Raw genomic sequence first — 24,566 nt, 5'->3', positions numbered from 1 at the left:
GTCTCCTCCCTTTGGAATTCAGGCACAACCGGCTAGCATTAATATTAAAACAAAGATCTGAAGACTGACCAAACAGACTTATTGTAGCAATAAGACACCAAGTTCTAACCTGGCTCTAGTATAGCATCACATGACAGTGGGCCCTGAAAGAAATGAAAGTATTTTACCTCAAAATATTAATATACTTATTTGACATATTTTGAAATGGCCCTGCAAACCTTGCTCTTGTGGGGAAAATCTACTCTGCAGAGAATCTCCGTCCCTTTCCAAGTCTTTTCCCTGATCCAGGCACCGTTTTAGGTCTGATAAGAGCTCTGAAGCCTGCTTTCTGGAGGCTTCATCTGCATGATAAAACCTCCATACCCCTTAACTTAACCCAGACACTCTCTTCTATTGAGTCCAGGTCTGTAGGTACTTACTTAACTCTTTCAACCAATAACCAATCAGGAAGTCTTTGAATTCGCCTATGACCTGGAAGCCCACCTCTTCGAGTTGTCCCACCTTTCTGGACCAAACCAATGTACATATTACATGTATTGATTGATGTCTCATGTCTCCCTAAAATGTAGAAAGCCAAGATGTAGCCCAATAACCCCGAGCACACGTTCTCAGGATCTCCCGGGACTGTGTCACAGGCCATTGGTCACTCATATTTGCCTCAGAATGAATCTCTTCAACTATTTCGGAATTTGACTCTTTTCTTCCACAAACTGGCCCCTCCAGCCCCGGCTTCCTCTCACTGTGTATGCAGAGTACCCTTCCTGAGCACATCTGACTGAATTTCCCCCGAATAAGCCCCTTAAGTCACCCAGCTCCACCTACTCGACAACATCTGAACAAACTCAGCTCCGCACCCAAAGCCCTTCCAGTTCCATCCTACGTCAATGCTTCTCAGACTAAAGTGCATCAGAATTACCTGGAGGGCCTGGTAAAATGCAGATTCCTGGGCCCAGCTTCCAGAGAGTGCTCCTCAGTCGGTCTGGGGTAGGGACCCGAAACTTGCATTTTTAACAAGTTTCCAGGTGAGGCTGATGCTGGTGGCTTGCAGACCACAGCTTAGGTAGCACTGGCTAAGACACCTTATCCCAGGACCCTTCATGCACTCTCCCTCCGTCCTCTGCCCTCAGCACCCCATGTGCTTGAGCCTTTGCCCAGCCTGGGCCCAGTCCAGGAATTCCCTGCTGCCAAGTCTGATGCTATGGGTCAGATCCCAGAACCTCCTAACTCAGGATAAAGTTGAGAGGTTGTGCTTCTTTTTAAAGGGAAAGCCTTTTTGGGATTTGAGCCAGAACTGGAAGGACTCTAGTAAAATGCAGATATTTGGGCCCACCCCCAGACATAGGCCTCCCTGTGGGACATGCTGCTATGGTCGCTTTCTCCATGTACAGATGAACAAAGGATGGCCCAGAGATGGGAAGTGACTTTTCCAAGGGCACACAGCACATTAGACGAGAGGCTGAAGAAGAATTCAAGTCTCAAGTCTCCTTCCTGTGCAGTTCTGTGCTTCTTGTGCTGCCCTTTCCGAGCTTAAGGGGTTCTGCTTTTTTCTCCTTCCCTCATTCTACTTTCTTGTGAGCCCAGCTGGGCCCCAGCATTTCAGGCTGATGCTGATATGGAGCCTCAGGGGGCTGTAAAACTTGGAAAAGGAAGGAGAGTGGAGGAAGGGACAAGAAAATGGGGGGAAGAGGCCGGGCAGGGTGGCTCACACCTGTAATCCCAGCACTTTGGGAGGCCGAGGCAGGCAGATCACGAGGTCGGGAGATGGAGACCATCCTGGCCAACACGGTGAAACTCAGTCTTTACTAAAAATACAAAAATTAGCTGGGCGTGGTGGCGCACACCTGTAGTCCCAGGGAGGATGAGGTAGGAGAATCGCTTGAACCCAGGAGGCAGAGGTTGCAGTGAGCCTAGATTGTGCCACTGCACTGCAGTCTGGCAACAGAGCAAGACTCCATCTCAAAAAAAGAAAGAAAGAAAGAAAGAAATTGAGGGGAAGAGATAAAACCCTTTGTGGTGAAGGGAGGAAGGAATGGGAAGTCACCCAAGGCTGTCCAGGGAGCTGGGGGTGGGGCTGTTTCTGGAACCTAAACACACGTACCACCTCCCCTTCCTCTGACCCAATGAGGTCTTGAGCTGGAAACCACAAACCCTCGCTGACCCCACAGGAGCCAGCATCTGGCTTCCCTCTGCAGTGGCCACTGCAGTGCTGCAGACCCAGCGTAGGTAGTTAGTTGGTTAATGCCAGTCCTCCTCCCCCGGACACGGAGTTCTGTCGACAGCCACCACCACTGCCCCCATCCCCGTTCCCCCCTCCATCAGAGAGCTCTACCTTATACCGCTGGGAGTGGGGCTGGTGTGGAGCCTGGAGGTCACCCACTGCCCTCCCAGGGCTGCTCCAGACAGCATTAAGACCCTGCAGGGCGCAGGTGAGACTAACAGCTGGGAGAGCTGCACGAGGCATTTAGGACTTGGCTGGGACAGGTGAGTCAGCCCAGTGGGGGCAGGGCTCCCGGAACGAGGATCTACAGTTGGAGTTGCCCCACCCTCATGTCACCTGGAGAAAAACTGGACCCAATTCCTGACAGCTTCATTCTGCAACCGCCAGTCTTCCACCCAGTGAGTTGTCACTGTAATGTGGAACCTCCTCATTCTCTGGGCTCTTCCCTTCCAACTGGGCCCAGACTCCTGGGTGGTGGGGTGGAGAGGACCTCAGTCTTTGGCTCTGCTTCTCCCAAGCACCTGCCCTGGGTTCTGGAAGGCCCTCCTGAGCTAAGCAAAGTGGCTGACTGCTAATTCCCACTTGGGTGTAAATGACTGCTAGGCTTCCAGGGTCGCTGCATTTTGAAAGTGGTGAAGCCTGGAGTCACAGTGCTCTGCCCCTACTGTAAAGGATGCTAGGAGGATGAGGGTGTGGGTAGGATTGTTGGGGGGATGCTGATTACTTAGTAAGGAGAGTCTCATCCCCAGCTTGGAAGGAAGGGACGGGTGGGAATTTCCACTCAGGGATGGGGGTTGCGGGGGGTTTCTCTCTTCCTCCTCTTGCTCAGTCAGTGCCCAAGAGGTTTTCTGAAGCCAGGCAATGATTTACAGGAGGCTGAATTCCCAGCAGACACCCTCTACTAATGAGCATTAATTATCACTTTCCCTTACTTGGCCCTCCCCTCCCATGACAGCTGCGTCCTCTCAGTTAATTACAAGCCTGGAGGGAGCCTGGGAATGGGAAGTGATCAACTGCTGAACCAGCTGAGTTTGCCAGGCTGGCATCCCAAGCCTCCCTCCCATGCTTCTCAGGTGCCTGAGGAATGGGCAGAAGCAGCTGCCCAGGTTACGGCAGCTCCTTGCTTTAGAGGCTGCGAGCTCCCACCTGGAGGGCCATCCTGGTGGGTTTCAGGTTTTTCTAGGTGGTTTGGGTTCCTAAAGGTTGCTGGGAGTTAGAGAGCAACACAGGAAGGCCTATCTTGTGATACCACTGGTATGTACCTGCCGTCCTGCTCACACTCATTCCGAACACATCTATGCAGAGCCCTCACGGCGCCAGGCGAGGCACTGAGCCTACAGGAGGGAAAGATAAAGCTTCAGTTTTGAAGGGCTCATAAACTCCTAGGGAAAACAGCCAACCAGACCCTCTAAGCCAAGGGCCAAGCCAGCCACATGAGCAAAATGCCCTGGGAGCTCTGGGGAAGAAAGGAATAATCCAGGAACCCAAGTGGATGATGCTTGGAAAAAGAGTCAGGGTGAAAAGAGACAGGAGGAACAGCCCAGAAAAGGCAGGAAGTTGTAAAAGTGTGTAATGTATTTTAGGAAGGCCAGGTAACTTCTTCTTCTTCTTTTTTTTTTTTTTTTTTGAGACTGAGTCTTGCTTTTTCGCCCAGCCTGGAGTACAGTGGCATGCGTGATCTCAGCTCGCTGCAACCTCTGCCTCCCAGGCTCGAGAAATTCTCCTGCCTCAGCCTCCTGAGTAGCTGGGATGACAGGTGCATGCCACCACTCCCAGCTAATTTTTGCATTTTTAGTAGAGATGGTTTCACCATGTTGGCCAGGCTGGTCTCGAACTCCTGATCTCAAGTTGATCTGCCTGCCTCAGCCTCCCAGAGTGCTGAGATTACAGGCATAAGCCACAGAGCCCAGCCCAGGAAACTTCTACTTGGGGAAAGGTGAGCCTGGGAAGGCCATTTCAGAGTTAGCTGTCAGTTCCTAACTTGTCCATTCTTCTTGCTTCCCAGTTCCTAGTCTCCAGCCACTAAACAGTCCTCAGAGAGTCCCCCCAGTACCAGGCTTCTGGGGACCAGGGTGGCGTCTAGTGGATGGCAAGCGTCCCTGGGGTCACTGCAGCCTGTTGTGCCCTAGGAGCTGGGGAAAGGCAGCTGGCTGGTGCTGAATTTGGCAAGGGAGCTGAATTTGACTTCTCTGGTGTAATGTGGCTTTGCTGTATGAAGGTCCAGGAAAGGGGATTAGGTGGGAGAAAATATTTCAGTGAACACTGATTTTTACCTCTAAGGAATTTTCTGTTTGGGGAGGAAAAGTTGAGTTTTATTCTGCTCCTTTCCTCCCACTCCCCTGACAGAGAGGTTCCTAAGCCCTTTCTCCAACCCTGCATGGACGGGTTTCTCTTCTTGTTCAGGTGGTTCCTTATGTCACGACAATTTTTGGAGGCCTGCATGCAGGCAAGATGGTCATGCTGCAAGGAGTGGTCCCTCTAGATGCACACAGGTAAGGTTGGGGAGGTGGCCCAGGGGGTGCTGGAGCTCGGTCCTAGAGGCATCAAGCTGGAGGGCCCCTCCTTGCCTCTGGGATCTCTGTGGGTCTCTGGTCAGAACTGCACTTCGAGAGGCTCACCTCCCAGTAGGTTTCAGGTGGACTTCCAGTATGGCTGCAGCCTGTGTCCCCGGCCAGATATCGCCTTCCACTTCAACCCTCGTTTCCATACCACCAAGCCCCACGTCATCTGCAACACTCTGCATGGTGGACGCTGGCAAAGGGAGGCCCGGTGGCCCCACCTGGCCCTGCAGAAAGGCTCCAGCTTCCTCATCCTCTTTCTCTTTGGGAATGAGGAAGTGAAGGTGAAGGAAGGGATGGGCATTGGGTGGTCTAGAATTTGTGTCCTTGTACCCTTCCTTCCCTCAGCCAGACTCCCCACGATGCGGTGTTGAGTGTCATTGGTAGTGGTCAGGTACCAAGAGGACCAAGAAGCTGCCATGCCCAGTTCCAGGCTGCCCTGGGCCTACATGACAGTAGGAAAGCTCTACAGTGCCTGGCTCCAAAGAAGGCACTGCTGTCATAGTCATGGCCAGCACTTAGAAAGCACCTGCTGGATACCAGGAACTGTTCTAAGCCCTTTAAAGGTATCTGCTCATTGAATCCTCACAATAACCCCATTAGGTAGGTACCTTCATTATCCCCATCTTACAGCCACAGTGGTAGGAAAGAGGGAGAGAGAACCTGACCTCAAGGTTTTGACTTCTAATGTGAGCTCCTGCCAGAAACATGATGGGATCTTCAGACTTCTCCAGGAGACAGGGCAGCTGGTGGGAGGGGAGCCTCTTGAGCCTCAGTTTCCTCACGTAAATGGAGTGAAGATGATTCTTTGGGCTGCTGAGAAAGCACAGTGAGGGGCCTCTGTGGGGTAGAGGGAGCGTTGAAGGTGCCTTGATCTCCAGGCCACCTCTGCAACCTTTGGAAGATTACTTAAGCCACCCAAGGCTCTGTAAAATGTACCTACCTCATAGAGTTGGTATGAAGTTAAGTGAGGGAAATTGAGGGAAAAGTGCTTGGCAATGCCTGGGACGTTGTTATGAACTCAATGAACATTAGCTGCTGATAAGCCAGCCTCTGTCTGTCTCTCCAGGTGAGTGTGAACGGACAGCACTTTCTCCACTTCCGTTACCGGCTCCCACTGTCTCATGTAGACACGCTGGGCATATTTGGTGACATCCTGGTAGAGGCTGTTGGATTCCTGAACATCAATGTAAGTTTCCTTGGGACCAAGGCCTGGGCAATGGCAGTGTCTAATTTCCCCTGACTCCTGGACAGGCCTGGGACCCCTTCCTCCACCCTAGACTGAGAGAGGGCAGAGGCCCTGTGTACCAGTAATAGCCACGGGGGAGGGAGTCCACTGAGGTTTCAGGTGTGAGTGGGCTGAGGGGGACGAGAAGGTGATGGCAGGAAGAGAGCCCAGGAGCTACAGGCAGGAGCCTGTACCCAGTGTGGGTCTGGTTAACACTGAGAAGCAACGCCCAGGAATGATTTGGCACACTGGGGCTGAAACAGGCGGCAGCTGGCTTTATCATTCCCACCTGATGGGCTTATCAAAGCCCAGATTTCTGGGGCTTGCCACGAGAGATTCTGATTTGGTAAGTACAAGGTGGGGCCTAGGAATTGGGATGTTCAAAATGCCAGCAAGAAGCCACCACTGACCAGCTGAATGGGAACATGAGGAGCTCTAAAGGCCAAAGCCAGGGCTCTGCCCATCTCCCAGGCATAGGTAGGGGACTGCAGTGGTCCTAAATGCTGCTGATTCTTTTCTCTCTTTCTGAACAGCCATTTGTGGAGGGCAGCAGAGAGTACCCAGCTGGACACGTGAGTCTCTTGTGAGCAAGGTCTGAGCAGCCACACCAGCCGATCCGCCCTTCTGTACGGCTGCTCCCATTACACAAGGCCCAGCTGCCCCTTCCCTCACTGCTACGGTTGCCATGGACACAGCTGGCTCTGCTTCAGTCTCTGGAGGGCCTGGATTTGCCTCTCCCAGCCCCTCTCCAGGCCCAGCTTGGGAAGATGAATGGGGGTGCGCTGCATGCAGAGGGGGCAAGACCCTATATTCCTATCAGGAGAGGCCTTAGTTGAAACGCTCATTTCTCAAACCACTCCTGCGAGGTGGCTGGGGTTGGCCTACCAGGACAGAAGGGGAGATGAGGCCCATGTACTGCTCAAGGCCACACAGGGAGTGGATGACAGATCCTCCACCCCATTCTTCCCTAGTATTCCAGAGGTGGTGAACCTCTGAAGTCCAGAGGATCCCACTGGGGCTCCAATAACTCACCTGCTACTGTGAGAGAGACAAGCCCCAAAGATTCCCAATTTGTCAGAATAACAAGAGGTTCTCTTTTCCTGAGCAAACACCACATGGCCTTGCGTCCTCTCTCTCTTTCCCTGACAGCCTTTCCTGCTGATGAGCCCCAGGCTGGTGAGTGAACCTCCCTCCCGCTCCATCAGGGCTGGGGGCGAGTCTGGGTAAGCAGCTAATGAGCTCCTCCTGGTGGGCAATCCCCAGCGCCAGGATTTCCCCTTCCTTTATAGCAAGCTGCAGGCTGTGGGTAGGCCAGGAAGTTTATGCCCTCAGCCCCAGGATTTCCCTTCCTTTATAGCAAGCTGCAGGCTGCAGGAGGGCTGGGCAGCTTCAGGCTGAAGCTCCAGCTTCATTTGACCTTTTCTCCACGTATTCTGAACATTGCTACTTGATACTTCTCTGTGCCAGGCCCAGTGCCAGGCTCTAGGATAGAGGAACAAGCGGGTCCCAGCCATCCAGTTGCTCACAAGCTGGTGGGGGACAGACCACTAGATGGTCATTACAGTTCAGGATGCTGTGAAGGGAGAAGGACATGGTGGTCGGGACCCAGAGAGGCCAAGCTCAGTCTGGAGGGGCCAGGGAAAATGTTCAGCAGGAACAGCGTACAGCAGGCCAGGTGCTAAACAAATAAGCAGCGCCTCCTGGCTGCAGGTCTGGGCAGAACATGCCTGCCCGGGTGCTCCCCTGGCCCTCGGGGCTGGGTGGTTCTCCCCAACAACCCCGAGAGTCAACTTCTCAATACCTCCCTCGTTCCTTCAGGAGGTGCCCTGCTCACAGGCTCTTCCCCAGGGTCTCTGGCCCGGGCAGGTCATCATAGTGCGGGCACTGGTCTTGCAAGAGCCAAAGCAGTAAGTATCCAGCATGTAAGTGGAGGGGAGGGAGCAGCCTCTCTGTGACAGTCATGTGCTCTATAAAACATCATCTTTTAATCTCCTAGCCCCACCATTTAATCCCCATTTTACAGATGAGGTAACAGAGGAGCAGAAAGGAGAAGTGGCCCAATTTGGCAGAGCTTGTGAAGGTCAGGCTGGGACTGGGACCAACAGCCCCAGTGCTGGGAGCATCATTCCTGCTGGTACATGTAGTCAGGCCTAGCCTCTTGTCCCAGGTCCTAGGAAAGGGGCCCCAGGAAAGGCCCTTTGTAGATGCAGGCTGAGGCCCAGAGCAAACATGTAGCTTCCCATGGTAACACAATATGTGGTTCAAAAGATACAGCCAGACTGCCCCAGAGAAGAGGACTGGTATTTGGAAGCCAGGACTTGGAGGGACACAATGACTATGTGGACACTACTTCTCCTATATGGTGGTTCAAACCCAGACCTGTGGCTGCAATCCAGTTAGACAAGAGCCACTGGCCAGCCTGCCTTGAGGAAATGCATCTGGGCCCGAATGCCTGGGTTGGCATGTGCTCAGGACACCTACTACCTGTGCAACCTTAGGGCAGATACTTTTCCTCTCCGTGCCTCTGTTTCCCTGTCTGTAACAAGGAGATGATAGACCAGGCATGGTGGCTCATGCCTATAATCCCAGTACTTTGGGAAGCCGGGGTGGGCGGATCATGAGCCTGACCAACATGATGAAATCCCGTCTCTACTAAAAAATACAAAAATTAGCCAGGCGTGGTGGTACATGCCTGTAATCCCAGCTACTTGGGAGGCTGAGGCAGGAGAATAGCTTGAACCTGGGAGGCAGAGGTTGCAGTGAGCCGAGATCACACCACTGCACTCCAGCCTGGGTGACAGAGCGAGACTCCGTCTCAAAAAAAAAAAAAAATAAATAAATAAATAAAGTGGGGTTGATAATAATGCCACCTTTAGGGGTGGTACTTAGAATAGTACCTGGCACGTGGTAAGTGCTCCAGAAATGTGGGTGCTATTGCAATCATCTCAGTACAGGCAGGGGAGGGCAGAGTAAGGGAAGCACCCTGTGTTCTCCTTGCTCAATTTTTTTTTTTTGAAACAGTCTCGCTCTTGTCCCCCCGGCTGGAGTGAAATGACATGGATTACAGGCGGAAGCCACCGTGCCTGGCCTTCTTACTTAATTTTGTTTTTATTTTTAAGTCACTGACCTCACTAAACCCTTACCCTGGCCGGGCGCAGTGGCTGAAGCCTGTAATCCCAGCACTTTGGGAGGCCGAGACAGGCGGATCACGAGCTCAGGAGATCGAGACCATTCTGGCTAATCCGGTGAAACCCCGTCTCTACTAAAAAATACAAAAAACTAGCCGGGCGAGGTGGCGGGCGCCTGTAGTCCCAGCTACTCGGGAGGCTGAGGCAGGAGAATGGCGTAAACCCGGCAGGCGGAGCTTGCAGTTAGCTGAGATCCAGCCACTACATTCCAGCCTGGGTAACAGAGTGAGACTCCGTCTCAAAAAACAACAACAACAACAAAAAAACCCTTACCCTGCACGCTCTCAATCATGCCTGTGAATTCCTGGGCAGGCATGAAGCCCAGCACTCAGTGGCCTGAGCCTCCAAAGACAGGCATGGCTGAGTTGGATTCCTGGTTTTGTCTCTTATAAACGGTGCAGTCGTGGGCCAGTCACTGAACCTCTCTGAGTCTGAGTTTCCCTGCCAGAAAAAGGCGAATGATAACTCCAACCTGCTAGGGAAAATGAAAAGTACTCAGTGATGGAACCAACACTTCTTCCCACAAAACCTGGAGGCATGAGACCAGGTTCATATCGTAGCTCAAAGTCACAAGGTTACTAGTGACATAGTCAGCAAGTAACTGCCCTTTCCCAAGGGCCATGAATGCATGTGTCATCAGAAGCCAGACAAGTCTCATGAATAGTGAGGAACCCAGCTGGAAGGTGGTGAAGGGGAAGGAGTATTTCCATACACCCAGTCACGCCAGATCTTCTGACTTTTTTTTTTTTTTTTTTTTGAGACGGAGTCTCGCTCTGTTGCCCCGGCTGGAGTGCAGTGGCCGGATCTCAGCTCACTGCAAGCTCCGCTCTTCTGACTATTTTTAAAGCGAAAATAGAAGCCGTCTTTTATACAAACTCTCCCAACTTTTGAATATTGTATTAAAGTTGAAGAATACTATGGACCAGACAAAACATGCCTATATACCAGTTCAGCTGAGATCCACCAACACGAAGATTTAGCACAGCACCTGGTACTTAGCGAGGCTGCAGAGAATGCAGCTGCTGCTATTTTATGAAGGCAACCGATGGCTTGAATGGGGCAGAGGGAGTAAGAGATGGAGGGCGCAGGATTCATCTGCAGTGAAAAATCTATCCCTCTTTCTCCACCTCATCCCTTCCTTCCTCCTCACTGAGTGGGAGTGTATGACTGCAGCCTCAAAGAGCTTCCACAGAGCTTCACTGGGCATCTGGTGATTTGTGATTATTCAGTGATCTAGTGGGCATCTAGTGATTCATGATTATCCAGTGATCTGGTGAGCTGAGCTGCATGGAGGTGAAGTAGGGAGACACTGAGGCCTCCTCACCAGGAGTTCGCAGGCCAGGGGAAGACAAAGCGTTGTCTGGCAGGACAGGGTAGGGGGAGCCATAGTGGGGCTGGAGGCTCCACGCAGTCCACTCTGCAGGGTTCCTGCCTTCCAAGCTTCTTTCCAAAATTGAGTCCTGGCCACCTTCTTCCCAAAGCTGGAAACTTACGGGACCTCCTCCTGTGAGGATCTACCAGTAGTCCCTGAAAGGCCTGTCCAGGGCGGCCTTTTCCCCTACCTTACCTGCTCTCTGCATCTTGTCGGGATGCAGCCTTCTCTGGCATAGTGCTTCAAAGAAGGAGACTTTGGAAGTTCCCAAGAGATAAAAATAATCTGGGCCAGGCACAGTGGCTCACACCTGTAATCCCAGCACTTTGAGAGGCTGAGGTGGGTGGATCATGAGGTCAAGAGATCAAGACCATCCTGGCCAACATAGTGAAACCCCGTCTCTATTAAAAATACAAAAATTAGCTGGGCGTGGTGGTGCACACCTGTAATCCCAGCTACTCGGGAGGCTGAGGCAGGAGAATCACTTGAACCCGGGAGGCGGAGGTTGCAGTGAGCCAAGATCGTGCCACTGCACTCCAGCCTGGGTGACAGAGCAAGACTCCATCTCAAAAAACTAAAAGAAAAATAATAATCTGGTTGCCCTATTTGAGAGGCAGGTACTGGATCCCCCCAACCCCAAATCTGGGGTCATGAATCCTAGTTCACATCCTAACCTGAGGCTGTACGACTATTACTCATAACAGAAGTCATTTAACTTCTTGTTCTCATCACTTAAACGGGCTGACAAACTCACAGCACAGAATTTGTGAGGATTAAGGAAAGGCAAACTAGCTTCTGTAAAACACCTACTGTGTGCTAGGAATCACTAGTTTTCACATACATTATCTCCTTTGTTGCTTTTTGTGGCTCTGTGAGGTACAGATTGTACTATATAGTAATATTTTTAAACAGTAGGTATCATCTGAATGCTTATTACATACCAGGTGCTGTTCTCCATAAGTATTTTTTATGTATTAATTCGCTTAATTCTTAGGGCAATGCCACAGGCAGGTACAGTGCAGTTATCTCCATATTACGGATGTGGAAACTGAGGCAGAGAGATTAAGAGTCTTGCCCAAGGTCACAGGACTAGAAAGTAGCAGAGCCAGGGTTGAACCTGGGCTGCCTGACTAACCACTATGCTATTTAGAAAACATTTAAGACAATTTTTAAGACAATACCTGGCACTAAGCATTCAATAAATGCTAGCTGCGGCTATCATCATAATCACCCCCATTTTGAGAAGGAGAAACTGAGGCTCGGGCTAGGCAATTTTCACACATTTCCCTCCCACCCCCATCCTCCTGTAGTCAGTAGATGGCAACCCGAAGTCAATCTCAAGTTCGTCTAGAACTCGTGTTCTTTCCACTGTTCTGAGCATCCAGCCGTGAGGCTGTCATAGGCCCTCAGTGCTTGTTTCTGGAGGCTGAAGCAGCTCAATCTTCCATCCACTACCCCACCTCCACCCTTCCCCTGGGGGCTGAGCAGCAGCTTGCGGGCAATGGGCGCTAATCCCTTCTCCTTCCTCCTGCTTCCTGCAGTTTCACTCTGAGCCTGAGGGACCAGGCTTCCCATGCTCCTGTGACACTCAGGGCTTCCTTCACAGACAGAACTCTGGCCTGGATATCCCCCTGGGGGCAGAAGAAGCTGATCTCAGCCCCCTTCCTCTTTTACCCCCAGAGATTCTTTGAGGTGGGTCAGAGCCAAGTGGTTACATCCCTTCAGGCTGGAGCACAGAGCTGAAGTCCCATAATGACCTGGGAGACTCTGGGGAGGGTGTACAGGGCAGATGTTATGGGGTGGGAGGCCCCAGCCAGCAGAGCACAGCGAATGTCTGTACAGCGGTCCTCAATGCTCCACTCTGATGCCAGGGATCCCATGGCCAGAAACTCAATTGGTGCAGGTAGGGACCCAACATCAGCTTTAGTAAAAAGCTCCCCTAATGATGCCGACACGCAAAATCACTCCTCTACAGGAAGCAGCCCCAGTTACAGGTGGTGAAACTGAGGCCCAAGGCTGGGAAGATCCTTGTCAAAGGCCACAGTGGACTGGTGACAAGCCAGGCCCCTTGTCCTGTTCTTTTCCAGCACTGTACTGGCTGCCCCCTGGGTCCAATCTTTGTGTCCTCTGAGAGGAGGAGGGTCTCACTGGGGAGCGCATCAGGCAGACAAGGGAAAGTCTGGCTGGAAGCTGCAACCTCCTCATTCCTTCTTTCCCAGGTGCTGCTCCTGTGCCAGGAGGGAGGGCTGAAGCTGGCACTCAATGGGCAGGGACTGGGGGCCACCAGCGTGAACCAGCAGGCCCTGGAGCAGCTGCGGGAGCTCCGGATCAGTGGAAGTGTCCAGCTCTACTGTGTCCACTCCTGAGGAGGGTTCCTGGGAAACCCTGACAGAAAACAGGAAGGTCAGCCCACACCCAGGGCCCAACTCTCCTCCCCTCATTAAACCGTCCACCTGACACCACCACATCAGGCCTGGTTCACTTCTGGGCTTGAGTCTGCAGGAGCTTTGGGCCTGAGGGAAGGCACAAGGGTGCAAAGGTTCCTCGGACTCTGCACCTTCCTCCACTAGGAGCCTGGGATTTGGCTCCATCTGCCTTCAGGGCCTGAACTGCACTCACAGAGGCAGGTTTTGTAGACTAACAAAGATACTCCAAAATACAATGGCTTAAAGAATGCGGTCATTTATTCTTTATTCTTTATTTGTTTCATTCTCATCTAGCAATTCTAGAGACAATGGTCCAGGTTAGTGGGGCAGCTCTTCTCCCCAGAGACATTCAGGGTCTGTCCCAGCCATTGTTCCACCACCCCCAGGGCGTCATCATTGTCTCCTTGGCTGAAACTCAGCTGCTACCCTATCTTGGTCTCAGCCACTGAGAAGGCTAACAGTGGCTGTGGACAAGACCCACCTGATCTCATACGCCCCAGGCCTGGGTCTGACACACACCAGGGTGTCAGTCACATTTTATCTGCAGGCACTCGCTCTCGGTCTCACTACCTGCAAGGGAGGCCGGAAATGTTCTCTAGTGGGACATCCATGAGACCGGCCACATAAAACAGAATAGTCACAAAATAGCAAAATAGTTTTATTCTATTACTATAAAAAAACAGGGAGAATGGATTTTGGTGGATAGCCACAGTCTCTGAGACAAGTAGATGCTGTTAATATCCTCATTTTGTAACACAGGAAACTGAGGCACAGAAAGGCTAAGTAATTTGCCAGGATCACACAGTGAGTAAGTCATGGGATTAGAACCCAGGGATTCTGTCTGCAGAGTTTGTGGCTCTTAACCATAAACTATTATCAAGTGTACACAGGCACACTAGAGCTTCCAGATAAAGATGGGCTTTGGAGCTGGAGGCTTGAGAGGAATCAAAGAACCTTGCAAATTGAAAAGTACAGACAAGAGAAAAGAAGGACCACCACAAGGAAAGAGCAAGATTAAATGAGAAATAATTTAAGAATTATATATAACTGTATATAATATATACCATACAAATATATATATAGCATAGTATACATTATACAGTAATATATGTGCCATGGTCTGAATGTGAAATGAAAGAACACATTCCTCAACACATCACAGCCTTGAGCACATCACATCCCCCCATATGCCTGCCCGACACAAACACATTAAGAAAAACAACACCTGGGGAAGCTCCAATAAGGTTACAACCGTTTGTAAAAGCGCAGGAACCAATAAGAAGGCTGCTAAAAGCATAACTTCACATTAACATGTAAACCAATTGTAATGCTGTAGCCTAGAGAAATGCCTTGTTCCTCTGTAACCTGACAAGTCCTGTTTACCTCGAGCTATAAAAAGCAAGCGCATGCATTGTTTGGGGCCCTCTTGAATGCTGTGTTACGGAGGGACCAAGTTCGAACTTGCATTAAAGATCCTTGCCGCTTGGCTTTGACTCTGGACTCTGGTGGTCTTCTTCGGGGAATGAACGGTCTGGGCATAACAAATGTTTGTGTCCCCCCAGCTAAAATTTATATGTTGAAATCCTAGCATCCAAGGAGATGGTATTTGGAGGTGGGGCCTTTGGGAGGTGATTAGATCATGAAGGTGGAGCCCTCATGAATGGGCTTAGTGCCCTTATAAAAGAGACTCCAGGCTGGGCGTGGTGGCTCATGCCTGTAATCCCAGCGCTTAGGGAGGCCAAGGCAGGCAGATTACCTGAAGTCAGGAGTTCGAGACCAGCCTGGTCAACATGGCAAAACCCCATTTCTACTAAAAACAAAAAAATTAACTGCATATGGTGGCACATGCCTGTAATCCCAGCTATTCAGGAGGCTAAGGCAGGAGAATCGCTCGAACCCAGGAGGCAGAGGTTGCAGTGAACCAACATCATGCTGCTGTACTCCAGACTGCATGACAGAGCCAGACTCAGTCTCAAAAAAAAAAAAAAAAGTATAAGTAAAATAAAAGAGACTCCAGAGAGCTCCCTCAGACCTACCACCATGTGAGATTGCAGCAAGAAAGCAGGCGTTTATGAAACGGGAAGCAGACCTCCACCAGACACAAAATCTGCCGGTGCTTTGCTCTTGAATTTTCCAGCCTCCAGAACTGTCAGCAATAAATTTGTTGTTTATAAGTTACCCAGTCTAAGATATTTCAAAGCTGGACCCCTACCATTCACCATATACAAAAGTTAACACAAGATGGATTAAAGATTTAAAGTAAGACCTTGAACTGTAAGAATCCTAGAAGAAAACCTAGGAAACACCATTCTGGTCCCTGATCTTGGAAAAGAATTTGTGACTGAGTCCTCAGAAGCAAGTGCAGCAAAAACAAAAATTGTCAAGTGGGACCTAATTAAAGAGCTTCTGGGCAGCAAAATAAACTATCAACAGAATAAACAGACACCACACAGAATGAGAGAAAAATATTATATTCACAAAGTATGCATCCCACAAAGGTCTAATATCCAGAATCTATAAGGAACTTAAGAAAAAAAACCCATCAAAAAGTGGACAAAAGACATGACAGACACATCACAAAAGGAGACATACAAGCAGCCAATAAACACATGAGAAAATGCTCATCATCACTAATCGTCAGAGAAATGCAACTCAAAACCACAAGAGCATATCATCTCATACCAGTCAGGATGGTTATGATTAAAAGGCCAAAAAACAACAGATGCTGGTGATGCTTTTCAGAGAAAAGGATGCTTTTCAGAGAAACAGATGCTTTTCAGAGAAAAGGAAATGCTTATGAACTGTTGGTGGGAATGTACATTAGTTCAGCCACTGTGAAAAGCAGTTTGGAGATTTCTCGAAGGACTTAGAACTACCATTCAATCCAGCAATCCCACTACTGGGTATATATCCAAAAGAAAATCATTCTACCAAAAAGACAGTTGGACTTGTATGTTCATTGCAGCAGTATTCACAATAGCAAAGACATGGAATCAACCTAGATGCCTGTCAACAGTGGATTGGATGAAGAAAATGTGATGCATATACACGATGGAATACTATACAGCAATGAAAAAGAATGAAACCATGTCCTTTGCAGCAACATAGATGCAGCTGGAGGCCATTATCCTTAGTGAATTAACAGAAGAACAGAAAACCAAATACCATGTATTCTCACTTATAAGTAGGAGCTAAACATTGGGTGTCATGAACAGAAAGATGGCAATAGACTCTGGGGACTACTAGACCGGAGGGAGAAAAGAAAGAGGGAACGGGAGAAAGGGTTGAAAAACCACTGGGTATTATGTTCACTACCTGAGTGATGGGATCATTCACACCCCAAACCTCAGCTTCACACAATATATAAACCTGCACAGGTACTCTCTGAATCTAAAATAAAAGTTGAAGTTATGTTTTAAAAGAAGATAAACCTCAATTTCCCCAAATATGTTTTATAGGATTTTTTTAGTAAAATGTATTCCGTGTATAGATTTTTAGGAGCACAGGAGAGCCTGCATCTCTACACTGCTTCTTCCCAATCATATATACAGTATATCCCTCAATCTATTTTGGTCATCCTTTATTTCCTTCTGTCACTGGGAAGCCAAGTTCTTTCCTTACTTTGTACTGATGGCCAAGAAAGAATATCCAATTGGAAAAAAAAGGCAAGCAGGTTTTATTGCTGGTCAGGAATGGAGGAGTGAGCCCTTTTTCTAAAGAACCCCTTCTCCTGAGGGTGATGGAAGCCAGGGAACTTTAAGGAATTAGATGTGGGGCGGGGAGGTATGTATGTAAGCACGGGAGGGACTCCAGATGTGCAGCTGCAGATCATAAACATGCTTCTTCATATGAGGTATGTTCAGAAAATGGCAGCAATTTTCTTCTAGGGGTGGGGATTTGATATGGTTTGGCTGTGTCCCCACCCAAATCTCATCTTGAATTCCCACATGTTGTGGGAGGGACCTGGTGGGAGGTAATTGAATCATGGGGGCAAGCTTTTCCCAGGTTGTTCTCATGATAGTGAATAAGTCTCCTGAGATCCGATGGTTTTAAAAAGAGGAGTTTCCCCTCCCTTTTTTTTTTTTTAAGTTTTTAAACTTCTGTTTGCATATTTTTCTAAAATTGTGCATTCCAGTACTTAAAATCATTTGAACAACAACAACAAAAAATGGCACTCTGGTGAAACTGTATTACAGCCTGCATGACACCTTGGGCCAGCTTGGTTTTACTCTAGATTTTACTGTTGTCCCACCCCACTTCTTCCACCCACTTCTTCCTCCACCAACATGCACGTTCTTTCCTTTTCTGCCAGCCAGATAGACAGATGGGAGTGGCAGGTTTGGCCTTCGTTGTCAGTAGTTCTTTGATGTGAAAGGGTCAGCAGAGTCACTTAAACTTGATCCAACCTCTATGCATCTTACAAAGTTAAACAGCTAAAATAAGTAAAATAAGAAAGCAATGCTTGTGGAATGTACAGTGCATATTGGCAGCACATGCCTCATTACAATTCACCAGCTTGCTTCTCCTGTTCAATCGTTTCTTGGAAGGCAGTGGATTTTTCTCTTGTGCTTCTGTCTTCTTCAATTTTGACTTATCTCTTTGCCTGCTGCCATCCATGTAAGATGTGACTTGTTCTTCTTTGCCCTGCACCGTGATTGTGGGGCTTCCCCAGCCTCATGGAACTGTTAGTCCAATTAAACCTCTTTATTTTGTAAATTGCCTAGTCTCAGATATGTCTTTATCAGCAGCATGGCCTAAGACAGGACTTTAGCATTACAATGATATGTTAATGATCTAAAGGTAACAAGGGGTCGCCAGCTCTGGTTTGCTGGGGTCTTGCTCTGACCTTATCTTCCTCCAGTAATTGCCAAAGAGTCCAGAGACTCCAGCGGCCTCCTGGGCCATCTGAAGTTCTCTTAAGCAAACATACATGTAGATAAAATGATTTAGAAACCTGTTTAAGGAAGAACAATGAGTTTTCTTAGTTATCTACTGTTTAAGAAAATAATGAGCTTTCTCAGCTATGTCTTCAGGGTTGCCCTGGTAACATAAGATGTGTGTGTTTGTTTTTACCAGGACCTTGCACAACTTTTGTTAGATTTATACTTAGGCACTTTATAGCTTTGTGTGCGATTTGTAAATGCTATCTTTTTAAAAAATTGTATTTACTTGATACTGGTACAAAAATGCACCTGATTTATGTATATTAATCTCATTCCTAGCAAACTTGCTAAATTCTTTTATTAGTTCAAATAGACAATCTTGCACTGGCACAGTGGTTTACACCTGTAATCCCAGCACTTGGGGAGGCCGAGGCAGGTGGATAACTTGAGGTCAGGAGTTTGAAACCAGCCTGGCCAACCTGGCAAAACTCTGTCTCTACTAAAAACACAAAAAATTAGCTGGGCATGGTGACACATGCCTGTAATCCCAGCTACTCAGGAGGCTGAGGCACAAGAATCGGTTGAACCCAGGAGGCAGAGGTTGCAGTGAGCTGAGATCACACAACTGTACTCCAGGCTGGGAGACAGAGCAAGACTCTGTCTCAATAAATAAACAGGTAATCTTACCACTTGCAAAAAATAATGATTTCTGATTTCTTCCTTTCCAATATCCCTCTCCCTCTCTCTCTCTCACTCTTCCCCCTACTCCCAACAATATTCCCTCCCTTCCTTCCTCTCTCCCTCATGTTTCCTTTATTATATCACATTGGCCAAGAATTCTTGCACACTGTTGAGTAGCAGTGTGGTTAGCAGGCATCTTTGACCTGTTCCTGACCGTAGGGAAATGCAACTAAGGTTTCACTATTAAATATGAAGATTGTTATAGGCTGGGAATAGATACTATTTTTAGGGTAAGGAGATTTTCATTTTTTCTTAGTTTGTTAAGAAATTTTTTCATTTTTTTCATCAGTGTCAAGTCTGTCTTCTGCATTTACAGATATGAACATATATTTTTCTAATCTGTTAATGAGATAAATTACACGAATAGGCTCTCTAATGTCATGCTATAAGTATCTTTAAATTCCTTAAATTCCTGGAGTAAATGCATTTTTAATGAATACATTGCCACATTTCATTTACTGATATTACTGGTTTTGCATTAAGTTCATAAATTGGCTTATAATTTTACTTATCCATCCATCAATACTATCTCAGCCTTAGATTCTGGATTGTCTCCTTTCTGTGCAAGGTCATCAGTTGTTTATATGTACTCTAGGTCTTTATTTAATCCATATATTCCATCTTCCTCTCTTTTTTTCTTACATTTTATTGTTGGTGATAAAACTGATAACTTTTTCTTATAGAGTTTCCCAGAGTCTGAATTCTACTGATTAATCCCTAGGTCACTGTTTAAAATACTGTCTCCTGTACTTCTTTTCATCTAGAGTTTTGATCAGATTCAGTTTCAATTTTTCAGCAAGAAAACCAAAACTACTATCTTATTCTCTAAATGTTTCCTTTTTAAATTTAATTTAATTTATATTTTCTTGAGAGAGTCTCAACTCTGTCACCCAGGCTGGAGTGCAATAGTGCAATCTCAGTTCATTGCAGCCTCCACCTACCAGGTTCAAGCAATTCTTATGCCTCAGCCTCCTGAGTGGCTGGAATTACACATATGCTCTGCCACTCCTGGCTAATTTTTGTATTTTTAGTAGAGATGAGGTATCGCTATGTTAGCCGGGCTGGTCTCAAATTCCTGACCTCAAGTGATCCACCTGCCTCAGCCTCCCAAAGCGCTAGGATTCCAGTCATGAACCACCATGCCCAGCTAAATATTTCTTTTCTATAGCTTCCTATTCTTGTTTCCTGAATATATTTTCTCTTATCTCTTCCATGATATAAATTGTGGGGAGCCAAAGGCCCGTGGGACGTGACCAACTCAGCACTCCACTGGAGGCTATGTGATCAAAGAGCAAACTGTTTCTCATGAATGCAGGATGTGAGCAAACTCATGACTGCTTCTGCCCACAGAAGGTTTGCTGAGGGCAATCGCTTCCTGACACCGAGCTTCTTGAGGTTGTCTACTGGGACATCTAGGGAATGCAGTCTTGCAACCCTACTCTGGACCAAGCAGCTGACCCCTTCTTCCACACCCCTTCTCACTATCTCTTTTGCCTAATAAATACAGAGGGCTGTGTAAAGCTCAGGACCCTTATCCACTAGAGGCAAGGTGCCCCCGACCCCTTCTTCCAAATATACTGTTTTGTCTCTTGTCTCTTATTCCCGTATTTGTCCCCTCTTTGTTCAGTCCCCCTAGGTCCATGCGGGTTACATAGTGACACTCCAAACAGTGACAGAATTGGGCGCTCCACAAGTGGCTTCCGAACACAGGGACTTCAAGGATGTGAACAAAGAAGGTCTGCTGGAGCACAGGAACTGAAATTGACAAGGCAAACAGGGACCCTGGGTCAAGTCTGCTGGCAGTGGATATAAGGACCGTGCCCTAAAGAGGTACTGGGAGCAGTGCTTTAAAGAAGTACTGGGAATGGGAAGTTTTTGCAATCAGGGTAACATGGGGCAGACTTTGTCTATTGAAGAAAAACATGATGTGCAGTTACTTAAAGTGTTGTTGAAACAAACTGATGCTCAGGTTAGTTCTCAGACACTAACTAAGCTGCTGCAGGAGGTTATTATGCATAACCCATGGTTTCCACAGGCGGGCACTCTTGATGTGGAAAACTGGGACAGAGCAGAAGGATTAAAATGGGCTCATCAAAAAGGTCTTAAAGTTGATTCTTCTGTTTTCTCCGCTTGGAGTTTACTTCAACTGTACTTCTGCCATTATCTCCTTATTCTTCTGTGGGACAGCAGGCTGAATCTAAAACTCTGAAAGAATCTGTTGTCCTACTCACAGCTCCAGTTGAAAATTAAAAAAAAAAAAAACAGAAGAGGGAGGATAAAAATTGGCCTATACCGCCTCCTCCAGTTGCAGAAACGTCTATACCGTCTCCTTTGGTAGCAGAAGTAGAGACCCCAGTTCAAAGAATTTTACGCTTTGCTCCTATAGCCGGAGAGCCCTTAGGATCTTGTGCTTTTCCTATTTCTGTAAGGCCTGATCCAAATAATCCACAGCAGGTTATTCATGAACACACTCCACTAGAGTGTAAGTTGTTGAAGGAATTAAAAGCGAATGTGGTAAATAATGGCATACAGAGCCCGTTCACTTTAGGATTGCTAGAATCTGTGTTCGGTGCTATGCGTCTTTTACCCTTGGATGTGAAACACTTGGCGTGAACTTGCTTGTACACTAGTGCACATCTGACATGGAATTTAAATCCGCAAGAAACGTGTGCAGATGGAACCGTGTTGCTGGACATGGAGACATTACAGAGGATATGCTGTTAGGTGATGGCCCTTATTCAGACCTGGAACGTCAACTGGCAGTCCCAGATGCTGCTTATCAGCAGTGTGCACAGGACCCTAAATGCGCCTGGGCCACAATTCCTGAAGAGAAAGTCCCAGTACAATCCTTTTTACATATAATGCAAGGGTCACAGGAGCCCTATGTGCAAATTCTTACAAGATTATAAGAGGCAGTGAAGCGTCAGATTCCTCACACCACAGCTGCAGAAATGCTAACCTTAACTCTAGCTTTTGAGAATGCAAATGCAGATTGTAAACATGCACTGGCACCAGTGAGGTATGCAAAAACCTTGGGAAATTTTCTCTGAGCTTGTCAGGATGTAGGAACTGAGCTTCATTGCTCTGCAATGTTAGCGCAAGTAATGGCTAATTTAGCAGGTGACAAATCTAAAAGGAGCCAAAGGTCAGACCCTAAAATGGGAAAATGTTATAATTGTGGAAAAACTGGACATTTTGAAAAAGGAATGCCGCCAGATCTCAGGACAGAAAGGACCTTACAATGCAGTGCCCCACCCAGCTGAAAAAAAATGTCAGGACTTTGTCCTCGCTGTAACAAAGGAAATAACTGGGCTAATCAGTGCTGCTCAAAATTTTATCAGAATGGCACCCCCATGCTGGGAAATGAGAAGGGGGCCTGGACCCAGGCCCCACAACAATGAGGGTGTTCCCAGTCCAGCCCTCAACCCTGTTTCAGGGATGGGTTCCCAGAGGCACATTGATTCCCTCACCCCAGGGACACCAGGAAGTGCAGGATTAGATCTACCTGTCAGAGAATGGGTAACGTTACCTGGGGGCGACCAACCCACCAAGATTCTCAGTGGCATTTGGGGACCTTTACCAACAGCATATATGGGACTAATTTTAGGCAAAAGCCGTCCTAACTTGCAAGGCATCACTGTAGTCCCAGGAGTAATTGACTCCGATTATGAAGGAGAAATTCAAGTAGTTTTAATGTCACAAGATCTTTGGGTTTTTGAACCAGGAGAATATATTGCTCAATTATTGCTTATTCCCTTCAAGTCACACCCTTCTCCACGAAAGGAGAAACAAGGAAATAAAAGGTTTGGGAGCACAAATAGGTCAATAGTCAATAGTCTCATTGTCTGAAGTGTTATCCAAGTTCATTGTCTCATGACCAAGAAAATTAAGGAGCATAGCTCCAAAGGGTGAGGTTGGAGTGAAACTTTAATAAGCAAAAGAAGAAAGCTCTCTATAGCAAAGAGGGGAGCCTGAGTGGGATGTCATTTTACAGTTGAATGCAAAAGCTCTTATAAGAAACTCCTCCCATTTCTGTAACTGTTTGAGTAACTTCTCTTATCTGTTTAGGTATCTCTGTAATTCCCCTTATCTATGCAGCTGTGGGTATGTCTCCAGGCAAGCCCAAAGCGCAACATCTCTTGTTTGTATAACTGTGAGTCTGTTTTAAGTAAGTCTCCCTCCCTTCCCCATGAAAGCTCCTACAGCGTCCCCTTGTACATGTCTGAAAAGGGGAGGAAACTTTTTCCTGGGAGCCCACTAATCACACAAAGTACAAAAGGCTTCTATGCTGAGAGCCTGCTTATCTGTGTAGTTGCAGCCTGAGCTCCCCAGGCTGCTCTATTTTTGCCTGTAGCTGTAATTTTTCAGGCAGGCTGCTTCTCTGAGGACCAGCCTTAGCTGTCTGCCTAACTGATTTTTCCTTTTATTCTCCCTCAACAGGGTGACTAGGAAAATAAATGGCTTTTCCCCCAATAAAATTAGTCACTTTTATTTAAAAGAAACACTAAAAATAAGTGTGTAAAATTAAACTGCATGATTAAATACACATAAAAGTAATATCCATACTTTACATCAAAATCCACATACAAAGTTTGTTGATTGCATAACAGTAAAGGAAATGGCAAAACTGAGAACTTGCTGCAAATGTTTGCAACCTAAAATAACTATAAAATTGTTTCTTTAAAGGGAATTTAAGAATTAAATATATCCCTCAAGTAGTTGACAATGAAGAGCCCATAACTTATTTTAGTTACCAAATGTTTAAAAAGTGTTCTGTGTTCTTCCTCCCCAAAATGTTAGTGTACAGCTATTCTTATAAATGTTGAGGAGAGAAGATGGTGAGAAAGGAATGCAGAAACGACAGACTGACCAAGGCATTTCCTTCCACGCCGACAGCAGTCACCAGGGGTTGCTCTCAGGCACAGTTTTATGGAGATGTCCCCACATTAAGCGATGCTTTCTTCTATGACAATTTTTAAAGCCTATGCATTACTTTGTTCCATGTACATCACAGGGAAGCTCAGTTTTAGCCCAGAATTTAACTTGGAGACCCAGCTGTCTCCCTCAAGCCCCAAGGACTGGTTGTTCTGCTTACTGAGTGAGTCCAGTGTTTGCCTCATCCTAATGGCTCCAACAGAAAGACTGAGATACCCACCTGTGGACACAGACAACCACCTTACAGACACAGAAAAGACCATGAGACTGGGCTCACATGAAAGGAAACATCCACACTGCGTTTTCTGTTAAGAAATGCAGTTTTCTTAACAGAAAACACTGCGTTTTCTTATGTCATTTTTTTTTTCATGCTCAGGTGGAAGAAGGGATTTCTTTTTCTTTTTTTTTTTTTTTTTAGACAGTCTTGCTCTGTCGCCCAGGCTGGAGTGCAGTGGCATGATCTCAGCTCACTGCAACGTCTGCCTCCTGGCTTCAAGTGATTCTTCTACCTCAGCCTCCCAAGTAGCTGGGACTACAAGCACGTGCCACTGTTATGCCCAGACCATTTATTCCCCGAAGAAGACCACCAGAGTCCAGAGTCAAAGCCAAGCGGCAAGGATCTTTAATGCAAGTTCGAACTTGGTCCCTCTGTAACACAGCATTCAAGAGGGCCCCAAACAATGCGTGCGCTTGCTTTTTATAGCTCGAGGTAAACAGGACTTGTCAGGTTACAGAGGAACAAGGCATTTCTCTGGGCTACAGCATTACAATTGGTTTACATGTTAATGTGAAGTTATGCTTTTAGCAGCCTTCTGATCGGTTCCTGCGCTTTTACAAATGGTTGTAACCTTATTGGAGCTTCTCCAGGTGTTGTTTTTCTTCATGTGTTTGTGTCGGGCAGGCATATGGGGGGATGTGATGTGCTCAAGGCTGTGATGTGTTTGTGTCGGGCCCAGGAAGTGGAGGCATATGGGGGGATGTGATGTGCTCAAGGCTGTGATGTGTTGAGGAATGTGT

The 24,566-nt window shown here is 47.5% G+C and overlaps 1 protein-coding gene across 10 annotated transcripts; it reads left to right on the top strand.

Annotated features, from left to right (window-relative positions):
- Nucleotides 1-1,923: 1,923 nt before the first annotated feature.
- Nucleotides 1,924-23,868, top strand: LGALS12 (galectin 12). Of its 10 annotated transcripts, XR_004436131.1 has the most exons (11): nt 1,927-3,380; nt 4,622-4,710; nt 4,854-5,060; nt 5,846-5,965; nt 6,538-6,576; nt 7,154-7,180; nt 7,823-7,911; nt 12,106-12,256; nt 12,784-12,967; nt 20,242-20,444; nt 23,415-23,868. XR_004436131.1 is itself a non-coding variant. In XM_033206957.1 (10 exons), the coding sequence occupies exons 1-9, from the start codon at nt 3,281-3,283 to the stop codon at nt 12,928-12,930; spliced, it is 969 nt and encodes a 322-aa protein (XP_033062848.1). In that variant the 5' UTR covers nt 1,924-3,280; the 3' UTR covers nt 12,931-12,967; nt 14,852-14,889. The 10 variants fall into 10 exon arrangements, 9 of the variants coding, with proteins under 9 accessions (XP_033062848.1, XP_033062847.1, XP_033062845.1 ...); XM_033206957.1 differs by lacking the exons at nt 20,242-20,444; nt 23,415-23,868 and adding an exon at nt 14,852-14,889 and having other exon boundaries at nt 1,924-3,380; XM_033206956.1 differs by lacking the exons at nt 20,242-20,444; nt 23,415-23,868 and adding an exon at nt 13,872-14,112 and having other exon boundaries at nt 1,924-3,380.
- The last annotated feature ends 698 nt before the right edge of the window (nt 23,869-24,566 follow it).

This window comes from Trachypithecus francoisi, unplaced genomic scaffold (assembly GCF_009764315.1).
Source record: "Trachypithecus francoisi isolate TF-2019V2 unplaced genomic scaffold, Tfra_2.0 Lachesis_group8, whole genome shotgun sequence".
Classification (NCBI taxonomy): Eukaryota; Metazoa; Chordata; class Mammalia; order Primates; family Cercopithecidae; genus Trachypithecus; species Trachypithecus francoisi.
This window is presented reverse-complemented; position numbering and strand designations above follow the sequence as displayed.

Bases quoted from the DNA above. Each gene is read 5' to 3' on its own strand.
- LGALS12 (XM_033206954.1), top strand. From the start codon at position 3,281: ATGCTTCTCAGGTGCCTGAGGAATGGGCAGAAGCAGCTGCCCAGGTTA. The intron at 3,381-4,621 runs GTGGGTTTCAGG...CTTCTTGTTCAG, and splicing joins CCACCTGGAGGGCCATCCTG to GTGGTTCCTTATGTCACGAC. The intron at 7,181-7,822 runs GTGAGTGAACCT...TCGTTCCTTCAG, and splicing joins TGCTGATGAGCCCCAGGCTG to GAGGTGCCCTGCTCACAGGC.